We start from the raw sequence: 20,776 nt of genomic DNA on the forward strand, positions 1-20,776 counted from the left end.
GAGAAGATTCTGGATTGGCTTTATGGTGTGTCATGAATGTGTTAATATCTAGGATTGGCACCTCCAGTATGGGGCGCTATAAATACTGTTCTTTTCCTTTGTGACGAAGCTATTTGTGCACCACAATGTCGATGCATGTGGTCTGCTGCTATTTGGATTTTTTTTAGTACCTTGTGCTTCACGGTTGCAGCAACACGACGATATTCCCAGCTTAAACTATGGTGCAATGTCGCGTGTAACTCAGTCTCCATACAGCCACAAACCTTCCTGGGCGCAGAGAGGGGCCTGCCAACCTCCGCCAGGCACAACCAGGAGCCAGTGAACCTCCTCCTGGGGGCCGCCAACCTCCGCCAGGCACATCCAGGGGGCCGCCAACCTCCTCCAGGGGGCCGCCAACCTTTGCTGGGCACAACCAGGGGGCCGCCAACCTCCTCCAGGGGGCCGCCAATCTCTGCTGGGCACAACCTGGGGGCCGACAACCTCCTCCAGGGGGCCGCCAACCTCTGCTGGGCACGGCGAGGGGCTCACCAACCTCTGCCAGGCACAACCAGGGGGGCAAATAAACCTCTGCTGGGCACAGTGAGGGGCTCGCCAACCTCTGCCAGACACAACCAGGGGGCAGTCAACCTCCACTGGGTGCAGTCAATCACCATAAACTGAGCTATAAACCATTCATTTCTGTATACCTCGAGCTTTCCGTTACTCCTCCCAGCAACAATGAGGTTTCCTTGTAGTCCCAAACTCCACACCGAACTGTCGAAATCTTCACCCCATCCGGAAACAGGTGAGGATGTGCCGTTACAGAGCGCCAGCTCTTCTGCAGAGCTCTTTCTCCTCACAGAAGCACAGCCGCCATCGGACCGGCTCCCGGGTGATCGGTTGCGCCCGCCTGGTGTCAGCTGGCACTGTCCATAGGGGGCCGGGGAGAAGACAGGAGGAAAACTGCAGGAGGCTCCGTGCTCCTCGTAGACCCGCTGCACCAGACTGCTGAAGTCGTACCCGCTGGATTGCAGCTTCACCAGTCCCGGGCTGCTCTCGGCCTCCTCCGGCTTCACCAGTCCCGGGCCGCTCTCGGCCTCCTCCGGCTTCACCAGTCCCGGGCCGCTCTCGGCCTCCTCCGGCTTCACCTGCTCGCAGAAGTTCGTATCGATCAGACTGGAAAGATCGGGTTGGTCGTAGAAGAGCGGAGGCAGGGAGGGCGGCTGTCTCCTCTTCAAGTAACCATTTTCCAAGGAGTCCACAGGGTATTTATATTCGGGGAATTGCTCCCACGTGTCCTGATACTCGAAGAGCCCACTGCTCTCCCTGCGCAGCCTGGACGGGAGGAAAGGCAGACACGGTCAACGGCCACATAACACCCAGACGGAAATGTGCCAATGCGCTGCCATAATGGCCGCATTACTTCTACATATAATCTCTAAAAAGTATTTCTTCATTTCTTATAAACCCGCCACCCAGTGTTGAATCCTGACAGTGTGTTAGGACGATCCGGCTAAACAATGATTATATAAAACACACAGACCAATACAATAAAGGGTCCCTGGTCTAACCCAAGCTGACCACCGCCTGGCTGTGGAGGTTGGCACCCTAAAGAAAACGATCGTTTGGCGCCCTGTCTCAATGGGGGCGCGCCCTGTCTCAATGGGGGCTATCCCTGCTTTTCGTTAGTAGCGCCTCTGCTAGGCAGGTGGGAGAACATATAGGTCTCAAGATAAGAGATAAATTATAGATATTAGTGCAAAGTTAGGGTTAATTTTCTATATTAAGGAAAATAGTATAATCCAGGAGGTATATTGTTAATGATAAAAAAAAAATTGCTAAAATCACATAATTAATTGCCTGTCCCTATGACAACTCCTACGGGCACAATGTCCTTGTGGAGTAAAAACTCCTTCCACAGGTGAATGATCCATCTTATTACAATTGATATAGGAACCCAAAACAGAGGACGTGTACACCCATTATTACAGAGGAGTTCAAAAAATGCTTCATCAGAGCAGCTTATATCTCTGGCTTAGCGAGTGTCCACCGGGGAACGCGACTTTGTACTCGTAATAATATGGAGTTTGAGGATTAAGGCTCCTTTGATGATGGAAGCACCTAAGTGTACAGTGAAGGAAATAAGTATTTGATCCCTTGCTGATTTTGTACGATTGCCCACTGACCAAGACATGAACAATCTATAATTTTAAGGGTAGGTTAATTTTAACATTGAGAGATAGAATATCAAAAATACAATCCAGAAAATCACATTGTATAAATGTATAAATGTTTTTGCATTTTGCAGTGAGAAATAAGTATTTGATCCCCTACCAACCATTAAGAGTTCTGGCTCCTACAGACGAGTTAGACTCCTAATCACCTGGTTACCTGCATTATAGACAGATGTCTTACATAGTCACCTATATAAAAGACTCCTGTCCACAGACTCCATTATCAGTCAGACTCTAACCTCTACAGCATGGGCAAGACCAAAGAGCTTTATAAGGATGTCAGGGACATAGATCATAGACCTGCACAAAGCTGGAATGGGCTACAAAACCATAAGTAAGATGCTGGGTGAGAAGGAGACAACTGTTGGTGCAATAGTTAGAAAATGGAAGAAATACAAAATGACTGTCAATCGACATCGATCTGGGGCACCATGCAAAATCTCACCTCGTGGGGCATCCTTGATCATGAGGAAGGTGAGAGATCAGCCTAAAAATACACGGGGGGAACATGTTAATGATCTCAAGGCAACTGGGACCACAGACACCAAGAAACCATTGGTAACACATTGCGCCGTAAAGGTTTAACGTCCTGCAGTGCCCGCAAGGTCCCCCTGCTCAAGAAGGCACATGTACAGGCCTGTCTGAAGTTTGCCAATGACCACCTGGATGATTCTGTGAGTGATCGGGAGAAGGTGCTGTGGTCAGATGAGACAAAAATTGAGGTCTTTGGCATCAACTCAACTCACCATGTTTGGAGGAAGAGAAATGCTGCCTATGACCCAAAGAACACCGTTCCCACTGTCAAGCATGGAGGTGGAAACATTATGATTTGGGGGTGTTTCTCTGCTAAGGGCACAGGACTACTTCACCGCATCAATGGGAGAATGGATGGAGCCATGTACCGTAAAATCCTGAGTGACAACCACCTTCCCTTCACCAGAACATTAAAAATGGGTCGTGGCTGGGTCTTCCAGCAACAAAATGACCCAAAACATACAGCAAAGGCAACAAAGGAGTGGCTCAAAAAGAAGCACATTAAAGTCATGGAGTGGCCTAGCCAGTCTCCAGACCTTCATCCCATAGAAAACTTATGGAGGGAGTTGAAGCTCCGAGTTGCCGAGTGGCAGCCTCAAAATCTAATGATTTAGAGATGATCTGCAAAGAGGAGTGGAGCAAAATTCCTCCCGACATGTGCACAAACCTCATCATCAACTACAAAAATGTCTGACTGCTGTGCTAGCCAACAAGGGTTTTACCACCAAATATTAAATCTCTCAATGTTAAAATTAACCTACCCTTAAAATTATAGACTGTTCATGTCTTTGTCAGTGGGCAAACTTACAAAATCAGCAAGGGATCCAATATTTATTTCCTTCACTGTATAAGCGGCAGCAGGTCCCCATCACCCCAATATTCCTGTGCCCCATCGAGGGCTCCATGTTTGTGGCGCACCTTTTGCCTCTACTCATATCATTCGTACAGTGCGATTCTCCTCTTACCCTTGCTTGGGAATCACGGTAAGGCAGTCTCCCGTCTGAGCGTCCCACACTCGGATCTGACCGGCCAGGCAGCAGCTCACTAACAGCATCCCATCACTGGCGAGACACTCGATGTCCTGCGAGACAGCGCGAGAGGATGAGGATGATAGCACAGCGAATACAGATACCTGATGAAGTTGGGCCACGAACCATGAGATGACCTCTCAGGACAAGCGGCACAATCTCGGTTTCGGGGGGCGAATACCCGTAGTCGTCACAGGGCAGGTCCCCTTTCTTCCGGCGGCTGTGAGACAGACCGTTCTGCCCGTAGTTTTTAGGGCACAGCAGTCGGTAAAGACAGAAGAGGAGCAAAACCAACAGAATGCCAGACGCTAAACCCAAAGCTCCGACTCTGAGGAGAGAAAAGACGGATTTACATCTGGGACGACGGGAAGAGTCAAGGAGGCGAGAAAGCAGGGCATGGAAGATGGTGGCATGGGACGAGAGCCGACCATCGGGGTAGGTAAGGAGGAATTGGGAGCAGGCCGCCATCTTTCTAGTCTTACTTGTACAGGGTGACGTCCACAGATCCCTGGGTTTTTGGCCCAGAAGGAGCCGCTTTGATTTCCTCCGAACGTTCATCCCTCTGCTGCTGAAATATCTGCGAGTGCTGGACCTCCTGAGGATGCCGCGCCTCAGACACCTCCACCGGGGTGAGATACAGGGTGATGGGGATCATGGGCAATATGCTGATGTACCTACGGCCGACACATTGCGACAAGGTCAAGCAGTGCGCACAAATCAAATGATAGGCACCCCCATGAGTACAGTGAGGAAAGGGTTAACATACTACCTAGCTTCCTACCTCTTTGCCAGGGTGAGGTTATAGTAGCTGAAGAGCGTTGGCCAGTGTCGGAAGGAGAGTTTTCGCCATGTTTCTTCATCTTCAGGGCCCCAAGTGACCTCAGTGTGGGCTCGGTCCTCCTTAAGGTCTGGTCCAACTTTGCTTTGGTCCTTCCGCTGCCTCTCTGCCCAGCTGCCTCTGGAATTTCCCTCTAAGGCCCCTCTGAGGGTCTCCATCACTCCATTGTGGTCTCGTTGAGACTGATTCTCCAGGAGCTGAGAGGAGCCAGTGGGGAGGATAGAGAGGGAGCTCTGCGGGTCAGAAGCTGGCATAACGGGCACAGGAATGGGCGGCACCACAGCGCCCCCCAGAGGGCTCTGCTCCGTCACCTGTACGGTGGTCAGGTAGGTATGGAGGCCGGCAGGGTCGGTGTACAGCAGGATCCCGATCCACACCACAGTCCCTGCCTGTAGAGACGAGACGTGTTATACAACGGCCATTTCTACAGCCGGGCAGCGGTCGTCAGCCGGCACTTACCATGATGATCCTCTGGGCCAGTCGTGTCCTGGCAAAAAAGTAGATCAGCCGCAGTCTTTTGGGCAGGCGCAGGTTTCGCAGGGGCTGCAGGGTGATGGTGTGAGGGGTGTTGGGGCGCAGGGCTTGCTGACGCTCGTATTTCGGAGCACGTGACAAAGGCTTGGATGGCGGCATGCAGGCCTCGGCTGGCATCCTCTTGTTCAGGTCCGCGAGCTGCAGGTAAAGGAGCGATTGTGAGACATCTTCCATCAGGTGGGCACCAGATGAGAGAGCTGCTACAAGTAGCACCTGACCCCAGCGTGCCCATTAATCACATGAACAGTACATGGATGGCAGAGACAATGTGCAATACCTAACTCTTCATGTGGTGGCGCTGCAGGAGAACTCAATACTCGTTGCTGGACTGATGGATGGAGGCCCCAGAAGGCCTTATGGATTATGGGGGGTATATGAAGGGGCAGGCACCAACATTGGGACATAAAGCTGAATAGCTTTACACAGACCAAACCTGAGCAGAATTGTGGACATTTTACAGCTTTTTTCTGGCTGCATTGTGCTTAGGTGGACGGACAGGGGCCGCCACGTCCTGACGGGTTTACTACAACTGCTTACATTATAGCAGACATCTCTAGCTCATGGCGGTCTCGAGTTTCCGCTTGTGGTGCGGCGGCGGCTGCATACAATGCGTCATGTTTAATAAAAGGCACCTATCTCTTCATAAATGTGGCACATCTTACGCCTGCACGCTTCTTATCTCTGTCCCCATGGGCTCACACTAAATCCACACATCCTGAAGTGATCACGGCCCTGCTTGGTTTCATCTCCCGCAGCAAGAATACAAGCACACGTGCATCCACACGCCGGGGAGGATCCTCAAGGTCTCCGCCTTATCTGGTTTGCTCTGATTAGGTCTGTGATGGCCCTGATGATTTCTGCTTCCAAGAAAATGCATAAGACGATCCCCGGAATGTACCAGGCAAGAGGCTCACTAGACATTCCTTGGGATCTACATATACGTTTGGGGAGATCTTTACAGCTACTAGAATTCCCACCATTGCTGCACACATTCTCCCTCACTTCAGGGCACACTGACGCCATCCATGGCTTCCTATTATTGTGCATGCAAATATGTCAGCAGGTTAATAGCAGTGCAAACAGCTACAGAGCCGGACCACAGCCACGGAGGGTCGGACCACAGCCGAGGGGGATGTCAGACAACAACCGCGGGGGATGTCGGACCACAACCGCGGGGGGATGTCGGACCACAATCGCGGGGGGGATGTCGGACCACAGCCGCGGAGGGTTGGACCGCAGACGAGGAGGGTCGGACCACAGCCGAGGGGGATGTCAGACAACAACCGCGGGGGATGTCGGACCACAACCGCGGGGGGATGTCGGACCACAATCGCGGGGGGATGTCGGACCACAGCCGCGGAGGGTTGGACCGCAGACGAGGAGGGTCGGACCACAGCCGAGGGGGATGTCAGACAACAACCGCGGGGGATGTCGGACCACAACCGCGGGGGGATGTCGGACCACAGCCGCGGAGGGTTGGACCGCAGACGAGGAGGGTCGGACCACAGCCGAGGGGGATGTCAGACAACAACCGCGGGGGATGTCGGACCACAACCGCGGGGGGATGTCGGACCCCAATCGCGGGGGGATGTCGGACCACAATCATGGGGGGATGCCGGACCACAACCGCGGGGGGATGCCGGACCACAACCGCGGGGGGATGCCGGACCACAACCGCGGGGGGATGTCGGACCACAGCCGCGGAGGGTTGGACCGCAGACGAGGAGGGTCGGACCACAGCCGAGGGGGATGTCAGACAACAACCGCGGGGGATGTCGGACCACAACCGCGGGGGGATGTCGGACCACAACCGCGGGGGGATGTCGGACCCCAATCGCGGGGGGATGTCGGACCACAATCATGGGGGGATGCCGGACCACAACCGCGGGGGGATGCCGGACCACAACCGCGGGGGGATGTCGGACCACAATCGCGGGGGGATGTCGGACCACAGCCGCGGAGGGTTGGACCGCAGACGAGGAGGGTCGGACCACAGCCGAGGGGGATGTCAGACAACAACCGCGGGGGATGTCGGACCACAACCGCGGGGGGATGTCGGACCCCAATCGCGGGGGGATGTCGGACCACAATCATGGGGGGATGCCGGACCACAACCGCGGGGGGATGCCGGACCACAACCGTGGGGGGATGCCGGACCACAACCGCGGGGGGATGCCGGACCACAACCGCGGGGGGATGCCGGACCACAACCGCGGGGGGATGCCGGACCACAACCGCGGGGGGATGCCGGACCACAACCGCGGGGGGATGCCGGACCACAACCGCGGGGGGATGTCGGACCACAACCGCGGGGGGGATGTCGGACCACAACCGAGGGGGGGATGTCGGACCACAACCGCGGGGGGGATGTCGGACCACAACCGCGGGGGGGATGTCGGACCACAACCGCGGGGGGGATGTCAGACCACAACCACGAGAGGGATGTCGGACCACAACCGCGGGGGGGATGTCGGACCACAACCACGGGGGGGATGTCGGATCACAACCGCAGGGGAAATGTCGGATCACAGCCGCGGATGGTCGGACCACAATCGCGGAGGGATGTCGGATCACAGCCGAGGATGGTCGGACCACAGCGGCGGAGGCAGGGAGTGTAACACGTCTTACAGGGAGTCACTGTGCTCATCTTCTTTCCTAAACCCCTGATGTACCTCCATTCTGCGGATGTCGATGGATAACACGGTGGTGAAGAAGAACATCTGCAGGAAGAAGTCTGATACCAACCCAACCACAGCAAAGAGGCAAAACTCCTGGGAGAGAAGAAATGAGAAGAACATGAGAAGAGGAACACCCAGCCAGAGCCGAGGACGTGCCCCGAGTGTAAAGAGAACATCCCCGTCCTCCACCTCCTAATCCTTCACTATATACAGAAGACCCTCGCGTTCACAGATCGGTGTCAGGGGCACAAACCTAGTGTCACCACTCATCCTACAGACGACCCCTATTTCCCAATGACTAGAAAGTCACCATTGGCCAATTGTGTCAAAACTGAGAACGTTGACCACTTTACGTGCGTATAAATCTGCAGAGCCAGGTCCAGCGGCCAGGTCAGTAGCCCATGGGTCCCAGCCAGGAGCCCTGTAAACCTCCTCCCATCATCCGCTCTTCAGGTGCAATGTTATTGTAGCAGAGCGACACAAGATGTAGCGCCACATCGGGTGATCAAAAGAGGTGCAGCGGATGTCAACAGGTAGGAGGTGATTTGCAGGGCTCTTATCCAGGAGCCATGGACTACTGACCCGGCCACTGGACCAGGGTCCTGCAAACAGATTCGCTCATCTCTGACCACTAATTATGTCTCTGGGGGTCACGCGGCCCCAGAGATCGGCCCATTCTTCCCAGAGCCCGGCATTCACAGTTCTAGAAACCATTTCCGTTTTTGTTTCCTGTTCACACCTTTTATTAAACTATAGCAGGCTGTGTAGCCCCGGCGGGCGCCGCTCACTATGGGATGTCCTGGACACGCCTGAAGGTTCACTGAGTGCAGAGATGTCCTTCATGGGTAGATCTGATAACAGAGCGCACAGACACGAGGGAATCCCCCCCACCGATCACTGATCACACCTCACCTGAATGGCAGGAACCAGAGTGAAGTATCCGATCAGGATGATCCCCAGCTCTGTGGCCATGTTCTTCATGATGGACCAGCTCTCGTTACTTAACCCTGAACGTGCCAGAGAAGCCAGTACATAGATCAGAGGGGAATCCGTACATGTCCCAGAACCACCAGGAACCGCAGGTCACTCACCTTGTGCTATGCGGAGTTTCACCTCAAGGTCAACCGGAGTGGACACAACAGATTTCGTCAGCACCAAAACATTCTCTAATCCGATGACCACAACCAGATAAGGGAAGATCTCCCTGAGGGAAGAGACAAAGAGATGACTACAGCTGACGAGATGTGGGGGTCCAGGACCCTGAACTAATGAAAGAAGGGTCCATGGTCCAGGATCCGCACACCGTCCTCTCATACACAGCTACATACCCGCCATTGAGGGTCGGCGTCAGCCCAAAGAGGGTGCACAGTCCCACAGACATCAGCAGCGAGCTCAGCACGGTCACCACCGCGGCCAGGGCCAAGCCCCACTTCGACTTCACCAGGTCGATCTTCCCTTTAAAAAGTAAAAACAAGTAAATAACATCATGTACATAATGACGATCAGAAGACCCTCGCTGCATTTTACTAATATTCTTAAGGTGGAGCAAATCCTGTGGATTAAAGGGCGATCCCATCCGCGCTCTTCAGCAGCTCCTCAGCCTCGCGGATTCCTTCTTGCCGATGCAGCAGAGCGCTGCTGGAGAATGAGAGCTCAGAGCAACGTCATGCTCCCGCTCGCACGCTGCACGTAGAGGAGCCTATGTCTCTGCAGCATTGGAAGCGCGCAACGCACCGACACTGGGATCCAGGATAGAGCTTGTGAGTGCATGCAGGTCGCCTAGGAAACCGCCTACCTCTGAAAGACTGCAGAGGTGGCTGACAACCTAGGCAACATGCTTTACACAGATGTGGAATGAGGATTTTTAACAACGGGTAAATTACAAAGTTACTCATTTTTATCAGCACTTTGTAAGTTTACTTACTTATCAAGTCTTAACAACCCCTTTATAATAGTGCAGCTGTTTTGTGTATGCAGCTCCTATGCAGACCTATGGATGATTCTACTAGCAGTCAATGAGGCCCCCTAGCCCGTCTCTGTGAGCGTGCACGTACTGGTGGAGAAGTAGATGTATGCGAACAGGATGAAGTAAGTGGTGACCAGAGGAATGAGCTCCGCGATCCCGATCTCCTCCTTGAAGTGGACGTGGACGATGTTCTGCCCCAGGGTGGTGCAGTTGGTGCTGGGGTGCAACTGTCTCAGACGGGTTCTCAGGCTGCTCAGGAACCTGCCGATATAACAGAGATGTGATCGGAGACGTCCATACACAGGGGCAGGTTCGTTACTCTGTGACACACGCTTATACCTTGCGTCGTATCTGCGCAGCGCCAGCGTGATGGTGTAAGACACGATCCGCTTCCGATTGTACAGGCTGACGCCGCTCTGCTTCCCTGGGACCCCGAACAGCAGATCTGCAGGAGAGAGAAGAGGACGGGGATGACCCACACAAATCACCATGGTGGCTCCGAGGAGGCCGCTCCTGCCGCTGCTCAGGGGTCTCCTACCGCGGAGGGTGGCCGATGTCTGCAGAGTTTTGGGCTCATGTTGTTGGATGGTCCGGATGAGGTCGGGATCCTGGTTAAATCGATCTCGGTTGTTCTGCCAGAAGTTGCCCGGAGACAGGAGGAGGCAGCCATGTTCTGGAAGTTTCTCTCGGAGCTTCTTCAGTCCCGGCAGGAGGTCGGTCACCTGCAGACAGACGTCTTCCAGACTTGTCTCAATATTCCTGGGGGAAAGAAAAAAAAAAACGAATAGTCCAGTAATGTGAATAGAGGAATAAAACTCCCCATCGTCAAGATCACCGCTTCCTGTCAGTGAAAAGGTGTATTCATGGCTAAAACCCTCCTGACCAAAAGGAGCAGCAAAAATCCTCATTTCCTGGACCTGATCTGCACCGACACACTGTAACAAGCTGACAGCTGTGTGACAGGACAAGATGTTGTTTGTGAGGTAGGTAGAAATGCTGTCACCCAAGACAATCAGCAGAATCCTAACTGCAGCATCCCCCGACCAAAATCTGCCCCAACCCCAGATACAGCTCTCAGACTTACCTCTCCCTGAGCACATGATTCCTGATCTCCTCCACCAACCCGAACACCCGGGACAGAGGAGAGCGGAAGACGTCCACCGCCAGGAAGGTCTTGTCCCACGGCGAAACCACCGCCTTCACCAGAACCTGCTGGATGTATGCAACAGGCCGTCCGAGATACTGCAGAGACCAGAACATACGTGTCATCAGCCCAGAAGCTACACATGGGACGTACTAGGATGTTCCACCATGTCAACGATCCAAAACACAAGGCCAAGTCAACCTGCCATCGGCTATAGCAGAACAAAGTGAAAGTTCTGGAGTGGCCATCTCAGTCTCCTGACCTCAATATCATTGAGCCACTCTGGGGAGATCTCAAGCGCGCAGTTCATGCTACACAGCCCAGAAATTTACAGGAACTGGAGGCTTTTTGCCAAGAAGAGTGGGCAGCTTTACCATCTGAGAAAATAAAGAACCTGATCCACAACTACCACAAAAGACTTCAAGCTGTCACTGATGTTAGACGGGGCGATACACGGTATTAAGAAATGGGGTATGTGAACTTTTCATCAGGGTAATTTGGATGTTTTGGGTTGTCATTATGGTTTACAAAGAGAAAACACAGAAGTCTGACAATAAATGGCTTCACCCAACCACTAACCATGAGAGGAGGAAAAGTTTTGGTGTCATCATTCATATTCTCTGAAAAAAGGCCAAGAAAGCAAAAATTCGGGAATGTAAAGTTTTGAGCACAACTGTATGTAGACAGTGACTGCACCAGCAGAATAGTGAGTGCAGCTCTGGGGTATAATACAGGAGGTAACTCAGGATCAGTAATGTATTGTATGTACACAGTGACTGCACCAGCAGATTAGTGAGTGCAGCTCTGGAGTATAATACAGGAGGTAACTCAGGATCAGTAATGTATTGTATGTACACAGTGACTGCACCAGCAGATTAGTGAGTGCAGCTCTGGGGTATAATACAGGATGTAACTCAGGATCAGTAATGTAATGTATATACACAGTGACTGCACCAGCAGAATAGTGAGTGCAGCTCTGGGGTATAATACAGGTGGTAACTCAGGATCAGTAATGTAATGTATGTACACAGTGACTGTACCAGCAGAACAGTGAGTGCAGCTCTGGGGTATAATACAGGATGTAATTCAGGATCAGTAATGTACTGTTTGTACACAGTGACTGTACCAGCAGAACAGTGAGTGCAGCTCTGGGGTATAATACAGGATGTAACTCAGGATCAGTAATGTAATGTATGTACACAGTGACTGCACCAGCAGAATAGTGAATGCAGCTCTGGTGTATAATACAAGATGTAACTCAGGATCAGTAATGTAATGTATGTACACAGTGACTGCATCAGCAGAATAGTGAGTGCAGCTATGGAGAATAATACAGGAGGTAACTCAGGATCAGTAATGTAATGTATGTACACAGTGACTGCACCAGCAGAATAGTGAGTGCAGCTCTGGGGTATAATACAGGATGTAACTCAGGATCAGTAATGTAATGTATGTACACAGTGACTGTACCAGCAGAATAGTGAGTGCAGCTCTGGAGTATAATACAGGATATAACTCAGGATCAGTAATGTAATGTATGTACACAATGACTGCACCAGCAGAATAGTGAGTGCAGCTCTGGGGTATAATACAGGATGTAACTCAGGATCAGTAATGTAATGTATGTACACAGTGACTGCACCAGCAGAATAGTGAGTGCAGCTCTGGAGTATAATACAGGATGTAACTCAGGATCAGTAATGTAATGTATGTACACAGTGACTGCACCAGCAGAATAGTGAGTGCAGCTCTGGGGTATAATACAGATCAGTAATGTAATGTAATGTATGTACATCATGACGGCACTTCTCAGATACTACTCCAGCAGTGAGGTATATATACATACATTACACACATACTATATATTGTGCACGGCAGGTTTCCTAATGATTCGGTGCCACACTGCATTTTGGGGGATGTCGCAGGCTCATCCTTATCCTGGTACTAAGGTCAGAGATCAGATCCTTCTGGTGCAGATAACACCACACGTGGTCAGATAACAGGAAGGAGGACAAGGTCGCTCCCTGTTGTGATCTGCTCGGGCACAGGGTGGTAGATTTGACTTGGCCGCAGCCCTACTGCGACTCATTGGCACGTCTGGGGTTAATATAAGGGTCCTCATACTCTTCATTTCTTGCTCCTTGAAAGAAAACCAATATGGACCCGGCTCTGAACTTCGCCCAGATTTACTAGACGCTGAATGGCAAATTGATAATTGTACTGGTAGAAAGGTGAAGTCGCTGCTCACCCAGTCTGGGCGCTCGCTGCGGTCATCTGGGCTCTGTTCGGCTGGAGGTGGTGAGTACTCCTTCACGGGTGTGATGTACTCCACGGGGCCTGTGCCGGGTAATGGAAGCTTCAGGAGAGGAGAGCTGAGAGAAGGAAGAGTCAGTGACAGAGTTAATGAGATGAAGGCTCAGCATTCACTTCTGGTCACTGCGCCAAAGTTGAGCTGATGGGGCCCATACGGCGCAGCCCTCCCCTGCTGGACCCCGTGAACTACACTCATTAAATTCAAGAAGGGTCCAGTAACAAACATGAGTGATCACATCACAGTGGCCTATCGGAGGCTACATGGAGAGAAGTGAAGGAAGGAGGGAGAAAAGGTGTTTCATCTCACATCAGAGATATATTCACAGCTACACTGCTCAGTACTGCTGTGTAGTAGCCTCTGTATTGGAGTTTTCTAAGTGTTTGTTATCTCACCCCACTAGAGGATTCACAGCTACACTACTCATTACTGGCACATAATAGCATACATGTTATTGCTTAGAAGTGTTAAATCCCATCCAAAGCTGGATTCATAGCTACACTGCTCAGTACTGCTAGAATTTCATCTGTTTTACAGTTTTCTAGTGTCTGTATATACCGTGCATGGGAGGCATAATAGCAGCTACTCTTCTCCCACCAGCTCAGAGGCAACTGAAAATTATGGGAAAAGTCTGCACAGGGGAAAAGTGGTGAAAAAGCATATAATGGCCAAAATTAATGTTATCTCCAATTAAATCAGCTGCCCAGGCCTAGGACCAGGACTCTGCGTAATTTCAGTAGAAGAGAATGGTGCAGCAGTGACCACACAGGTCACATATACAGCAGCATCGCCCCACAGTGTTACAGAGGGTACCAGACAAAAATAATCAACACTAACCCTGTAAGAGAGCAAATAGGAGCCTGCGTCACACTGCTCCACAAAGCAATGCATCATCCCCTCCATAGTCCTGTCTGTACCTTAGAAACCGGCTCCCACAGAAGTGGTCCAGCCGGTAATGTCAGTAACTGAAGTAAAGGTGAAATCTCCACCTAAAGACGCCACCATAAACTATTGTGAGCCGAAACTGCGAGACAATATGTAATGGCACCATACGACCCATCACATGACAGAGGAGGAAGATAGCAAAAAACTAAATATATGCAGCATTACAGAAGAATGTACATAGGGGCAGTATTATAGAAGCATATATATACTCAGCACAGAGGACAATTCTATATAACTGACTTACATATTATAGTAGTTATATTCTTGTACATAGGGGGCAGTATTATTGTAGTTATATTCTTGTACATAGTGGCAGTATTATAGTAGTTATATTCTTGTACATAGGGGCAGTATTATAGTAGTTATATTCTTGTACATAGGAGCAGTATTATAGTAGTTATACTCTTGTACATAGGAGCAGTATTATGGTAGTTATATTCTTGTACATAGTGGGCAGTATTATAGTAGTTATATTCTTGTACATAGGGGGCAGTATTATAGTAGTTATATTCTTGTACATAGGAGCAGTATTATAGTAGTTATATTCTTGTACATAGGAGCAGTATTATAGTAGTTATATTCTTGTACATAGGAGCAGTATTATAGTAGTTATATTCTTGTACATAGGGGGCAGTATTATAGTAGTTATATTCTTGTACATAGGAGCAGTATTATAGTAGTTATATTCTTGTACATAGGAGCAGTATTATAGTAGTTATATTCTTGTACATAGGGGCAGTATTATAGTAGTTATATTCTTGTACATAGGAGCAGTATTATAGTAGTTATATTCTTATACATAGGGGCAGTATTATAGTAGTTATATACTTGTACATAGTGGCAGTATTATAGTAGTTATATTCTTGTACATAGGAGCAGTATTATAGTAGTTATATTCTTGTACATAGGAGCAGTATTATAGTAGTTATATTCTTGTACATAGGAGCAGTATTATAGTAGTTATATTCTTGTACATAGGAGCAGTATTATAGTAGTTATATTCTTGTACATAGGAGCAGTATTATAGTAGTTATATTCTTGTACATAGGAGCAGTATTATAGTAGTTATATACTTGTACATAGGGGCAGTATTATAGTAGTTATATTCTTGTACATAGGAGCAGTATTATAGTAGTTATATTCTTGTACATAGGGGCAGTATTATAGTAGTTATATACTTGTACATAGTGGGCAGTATTATAGTAGTTATATTCTTGTACATAGGAGCAGTATTATAGTAGTTATATTCTTGTACATAGGAGCAGTATTATAGTAGTTATATTCTTGTACATAGGAGCAGTATTATAGTAGTTATATTCTTATACATAGGGGCAGTATTATAGTAGTTATATACTTGTACATAGTGGCAGTATTATAGTAGTTATATTCTTGTACATAGGAGCAGTATTATAGTAGTTATATTCTTGTACATAGGAGCAGTATTATAGTAGTTATATTCTTGTACATAGGAGCAGTATTATAGTAGTTATATTCTTGTACATAGGAGCAGTATTATAGTAGTTATATTCTTGTACATAGGAGCAGTATTATAGTAGTTATATTCTTGTACATAGGAGCAGTATTATAGTAGTTATATACTTGTACATAGGGGCAGTATTATAGTAGTTATATTCTTGTACATAGGAGCAGTATTATAGTAGTTATATTCTTGTACATAGGGGCAGTATTATAGTAGTTATATACTTGTACATAGTGGGCAGTATTATAGTAGTTATATTCTTGTACATAGGAGCAGTATTATAGTAGTTATATTCTTGTACATAGGAGCAGTATTATAGTAGTTATATACTTGTACATAGGGGCAGTATTATAGTAGTTATATTCTTGTACATAGGAGCAGTATTATAGTAGTTATATTCTTGTACATAGGAGCAGTATTATAGTAGTTATATTCTTGTACATAGGGGCAGTATTATAGTAGTTATATTCTTGTACATAGGGGCAGTATTATAGTAGTTATATTCTTGTACATAGGAGCAGTATTATAGTAGTTATATTCTTGTACATAGGGGCCGTATTATAGTAGTTATATTCTTGTACATAGGGGCAGTATTATAGTAGTTATATTCTTGTACATAGGGGCCATATTATAGTAGTTATATTCTTGTACATAGGGGCAGTATTATAGTAGTTATATTCTTGTACATAGGAGCAGTATTATAGTAGTTATATTCTTGTACATAGGGGCAGTATTATAGTAGTTATATTCTTGTACATAGGGGGCAGTATTATAGTAGTTATATTCTTGTACATAGGAGCAGTATTATAGTAGTTATATTCTTGTACATAGGGGCCATATTATAGTAGTTATATTCTTGTACATAGGGGCAGTATTATAGTAGTTATATTCTTGTACATAGGGGCCGTATTATAGTAGTTATATTCTTGTACATAGGAGCAGTATTATAGTAGTTATATTCTTGTACATAGGAGCAGTATTATAGTAGTTATATTCTTCTACATAAGGGCAGTATTATAGTAGTTATATTCTTGTATATAGGGGCAGTATTATAGTAGTTATATTCTTGTATATAGGAGCAGTATTATAGTAGTTATATTCTTGTACATAGGAGGCAGTATTATAGTAGTTATATTCTTGTACATAGGGGCAGTATTATAGTAGTTATATTCTTGTACATAAGGGCAGTATTATAGTAGTTATATTCTTGTACATAGGAGCAGTATTATAGTAGTTATATTCTTCTACATAAGGGCAGTATTATAGTAGTTATATTCTTGTACATAGGAGCAGTATTATAGTAGTTATATTCTTGTACATAGGGGCAGTATTATAGTAGTTATATTCTTGTACATAGGAGCAGTATTATAGTAGTTATATTCTTGTACATAGGAGCAGTATTATAGTAGTTATATTCTTGTACATAGGGGCAGTATTATAGTAGTTATATTCTTGTACATAGGAGCAGTATTATAGTAGTTATATTCTTGTACATAGGAGCAGTATTATAGTAGTTATATTCTTGTACATAGGAGCAGTATTATAGTAGTTATATTCTTGTACATAGGAGCAGTATTATAGTAGTTATATTCTTGTACATAGGGGCCGTATTATAGTAGTTATATTCTTGTACATAGGGGCAGTATTATAGTAGTTATATTCTTGTACATAGGGGCCATATTATAGTAGTTATATTCTTGTACATAGGAGCAGTATTATAGTAGTTATATTCTTGTACATAGGGGCCGTATTATAGTAGTTATATTCTTGTACATAGGGGGCAGTATTATAGTAGTTATATTCTTGTACATAGGAGCAGTATTATAGTAGTTATATTCTTCTACATAAGGGCAGTATTATAGTAGTTATATTCTTGTATATAGGGGCAGTATTATAGTAGTTATATTCTTGTATATAGGAGCAGTATTATAGTAGTTATATTCTTGTACATAGGAGGCAGTATTATAGTAGTTATATTCTTGTACATAGGGGCAGTATTATAGTAGTTATATTCTTGTACATAAGGGCAGTATTATAGTAGTTATATTCTTGTACATAGGAGCAGTATTATAGTAGTTATATTCTTGTACATAAGGGCAGTATTATAGTAGTTATATTCTTGTACATAGGGGCAGTATTATAGTAGTTATATTCTTCTACATAAGGGCAGTATTATAGTAGTTATATTCTTGTATATAGGGGCAGTATTATAGTAGTTATATTCTTGTACATAGGGGCAGTATTATAGTAGTTATATTCTTGTACATAGGGGCCGTATTATAGTAGTTATATTCTTGTACATAGGAGCAGTATTATAGTAGTTATATTCTTGTACATAGGGGCAGTATTATAGTAGTTATATTCTTGTACATAGGAGCAGTATTATAGTAGTTATATTCTTGTACATAGGGGCAGTATTATAGTAGTTATATTCTTGTACATAGGAGCAGTATTATAGTAGTAATATTCTTGTACATAGGGGCAGTATTATAGTAGTTATATTCTTGTACATAGGGGCAGTATTATAGTAGTTATATTCTTGTACATAGGAGCAGTATTATAGTAGTTATATTCTTGTACATAGGAGCAGTATTATAGTAGTTATATTCTTGTACATAGGAGCAGTATTATAGTAGTAATATTCTTGTACATAGGGGCAGTATTATAGTAGTTATATTCTTGTACATAGGGGCCGTATTATAGTAGTTATATTCTTGTACATAGGAGCAGTATTATAGTAGTTATATTCTTGTACATAGGGGCAGTATTATAGTAGTTATATTCTTGTACATAGGAGCAGTATTATAGTAGTTATATTCTTGTACATGGGGCAGTATTATAGTAGTTATATTCTTGTACATAGGAGCAGTATTATAGTAGTAATATTCTTGTACATAGGGGCAGTATTATAGTAGTTATATTCTTGTACATAGGGGCAGTATTATAGTAGTTATATTCTTGTACATAGGAGCAGTATTATAGTAGTTATATTCTTGTACATAGAGGCAGTATTATAGTAGTTATATTCTTGTACATATGACGCCTTTTACAGTAATAGCAGCCGTTGTGTCTGGGGATCATTATTTTCGCACACTGGTGACGCGGTGGTGACAGCCATGTGCCCCTACAGACAGGTCACACATTATGGACCCCGCAGGCTGCTGCACTGTCTACACCTTGCGCCCTATAGTGGGGGCCGTGGCTTTCAGGAGCGTTCCTTAGGTTTGCCTTGATGTGGTGTAATACAGACGTAGCTCACAGTCCCATCCTCTATCTCTGAGCCGGGTCATTATATACTGACGGGAAGTCCTTCGATATTGCACCATACGCCTCTGTACACACAAAGCTGTAATAGAGATCAGCGGCGCCTCCAGTACATGGGGTCACCTGATCCTGGAAGACCACCACGTCCAGTGCGGAGGGGTGATGTGGCGGTACATGAGTGACATCACACGCGCCGCTGACCTCTATCATCATTATTTCCTATATAAATTCTTACGGATCGGATGTACGAGGCTCCTGCTTTGACGGCGTCTCGTCTTACAGTGTTGTTGCAGCCGCTCTGCAGCGTCATGCAGCAGCAGTATAAATTACAGCTCCCTGACAGCAGCGGCACGGGGGATCTGCCAGAAATGCAGGAGGTACACAAAGACCATGACAAGAAGTGTTGTCGTAGGGACACAATACATCCCTGTATATCCTGCACGTAACACCAGACTGGGGGTAACAGGACTCACCAACAGGCGACGATGCAGAGCGCAGTGAAGACGATGATGGGGATGGGGTAGGACGCGCACAGCAGACCGTGGCGGTAGAAGGCCTGTGATATCTTCTCACGCAGCTTGTCAGTGAAGGGCATCCTCAGATGCTGTCACCTGCGCCCCATCACGAAACGCTGCTGACAGGCAACTCCACAGGGGACGGGCGGCTTCCAAGAAACATGAGCGGCGACCTGGAGAGACGGGAGAGAAAACACAATCAGCAATGCACAGAAGTAGTACCAAAAGCATGCTCTGCAGGGCGCACTGACATCTGCTCCATTACCACTTCCAAAAAAACTATTGTGTTACGACTGGAAACAGTCAGCAAAGCAGGGTTATCAGCGAGCAGCAATGAGCCAGAGAAGGCCAACAAGCAGGACACCTAATGGAATAAAACTGCTGAAAAAAATAAGCCATCAGCTATCAGTAACAGACCTGCTTTCTGATGGTTTCCACGTATATATTTACACTGTGTTCCAAATTATTATGCAAATTGGATTCAAGTGTCATAAAGATTTAATTGTTTTGTTTTTCAGATAAACTCGTGGATGGATTTGTGTCTCAGGGCTCAATGCATCACTGAAATCAATCTTAAACACATGTGATAATTAGTTTTCCAGGTGATTCTAATTAAAGGAAAACTACTTAAAAATGATGTTCCACATTATTAAGCAGGTCACAGGTTTCAAGCAATATGGGAAATAAAAAGGATCTCTCTGCTGCTGAAAAGCATCAAAATAGTGCAATTCCTTGGTCAAGGGATGAAAACATTAGATATTTCCTGAAAACTTAAGGGTGATCATCATACTGTGAAGAGATTTGTGACTGAAACAGAGCACAGACAGAGTTCATGCAGATAAAGGCATAATGAGGAAGATTTCTGCCAGGCAAATTCATCGGATTAAGAGAGCAGCTGCCAAAATACCATTACAAAGCAGCAAACAGATATTTGAAGCTGCTGGTGCCTCTGGAGTCCTTCGATCCTCAAGGTGTAGGATCCTTCAAAGGCTTGCTGTGGTGCATAAACCTACTATTCGCCCACCCCTAAACAGTGTTCACAAGCAGAAACGGTTGCAGCGGGCCCAGACATACATGAAGACTAATTTCCAAACAGTCTTGTTTACTGATGAGTGTCGAGCAACCCTGGAAGGTCCAGATGGATGGAGTAGTGGATGGTTGGTGGATGGCCACCATGTCCCAACAAGGCTGTAACGTCAGCAAGGATGTGGAGGAGTCATGTTTTGGGCCGGAATCATGGGGAAACAGCTGGTAAGGCCCTTTAAGGTTCCTGAAGGTGTGAAAATGACCTCTGCAAAGTATATAGAGTTTCTGACTGACAACTTT

The 20,776-nt window shown here is 46.8% G+C and overlaps 1 protein-coding gene across 1 annotated transcript in view; it reads right to left on the minus strand.

The window, feature by feature from the left end:
- SCAP (SREBF chaperone) overlaps nucleotides 1-20,776 on the minus strand; it is a 71,225-nt gene that overhangs the window by 19,198 nt on the left and 31,251 nt on the right. Inside the window, exons 2-17 of the mRNA XM_077267890.1 lie at nucleotides 19,409-19,623; nucleotides 13,184-13,307; nucleotides 10,876-11,033; nucleotides 10,330-10,550; nucleotides 10,131-10,236; nucleotides 9,880-10,052; nucleotides 9,154-9,280; nucleotides 8,917-9,029; nucleotides 8,738-8,832; nucleotides 7,820-7,918; nucleotides 5,073-5,285; nucleotides 4,557-5,002; nucleotides 4,258-4,449; nucleotides 3,902-4,103; nucleotides 3,713-3,828; nucleotides 687-1,314 (exon numbers count right to left, since the gene is read on the minus strand). Coding sequence (XP_077124005.1) covers nucleotides 687-1,314; nucleotides 3,713-3,828; nucleotides 3,902-4,103; nucleotides 4,258-4,449; nucleotides 4,557-5,002; nucleotides 5,073-5,285; nucleotides 7,820-7,918; nucleotides 8,738-8,832; nucleotides 8,917-9,029; nucleotides 9,154-9,280; nucleotides 9,880-10,052; nucleotides 10,131-10,236; nucleotides 10,330-10,550; nucleotides 10,876-11,033; nucleotides 13,184-13,307; nucleotides 19,409-19,530 — 3,135 coding nt within the window. The 5' untranslated portion in view covers nucleotides 19,531-19,623. The remainder of the gene's footprint in view (nucleotides 1-686; nucleotides 1,315-3,712; nucleotides 3,829-3,901; nucleotides 4,104-4,257; nucleotides 4,450-4,556; nucleotides 5,003-5,072; nucleotides 5,286-7,819; nucleotides 7,919-8,737; nucleotides 8,833-8,916; nucleotides 9,030-9,153; nucleotides 9,281-9,879; nucleotides 10,053-10,130; nucleotides 10,237-10,329; nucleotides 10,551-10,875; nucleotides 11,034-13,183; nucleotides 13,308-19,408; nucleotides 19,624-20,776) is intronic.

This window comes from Ranitomeya variabilis, chromosome 6 (genome assembly GCF_051348905.1).
Source record: "Ranitomeya variabilis isolate aRanVar5 chromosome 6, aRanVar5.hap1, whole genome shotgun sequence".
In the NCBI taxonomy this organism is placed as follows: domain Eukaryota; kingdom Metazoa; phylum Chordata; class Amphibia; order Anura; family Dendrobatidae; genus Ranitomeya; species Ranitomeya variabilis.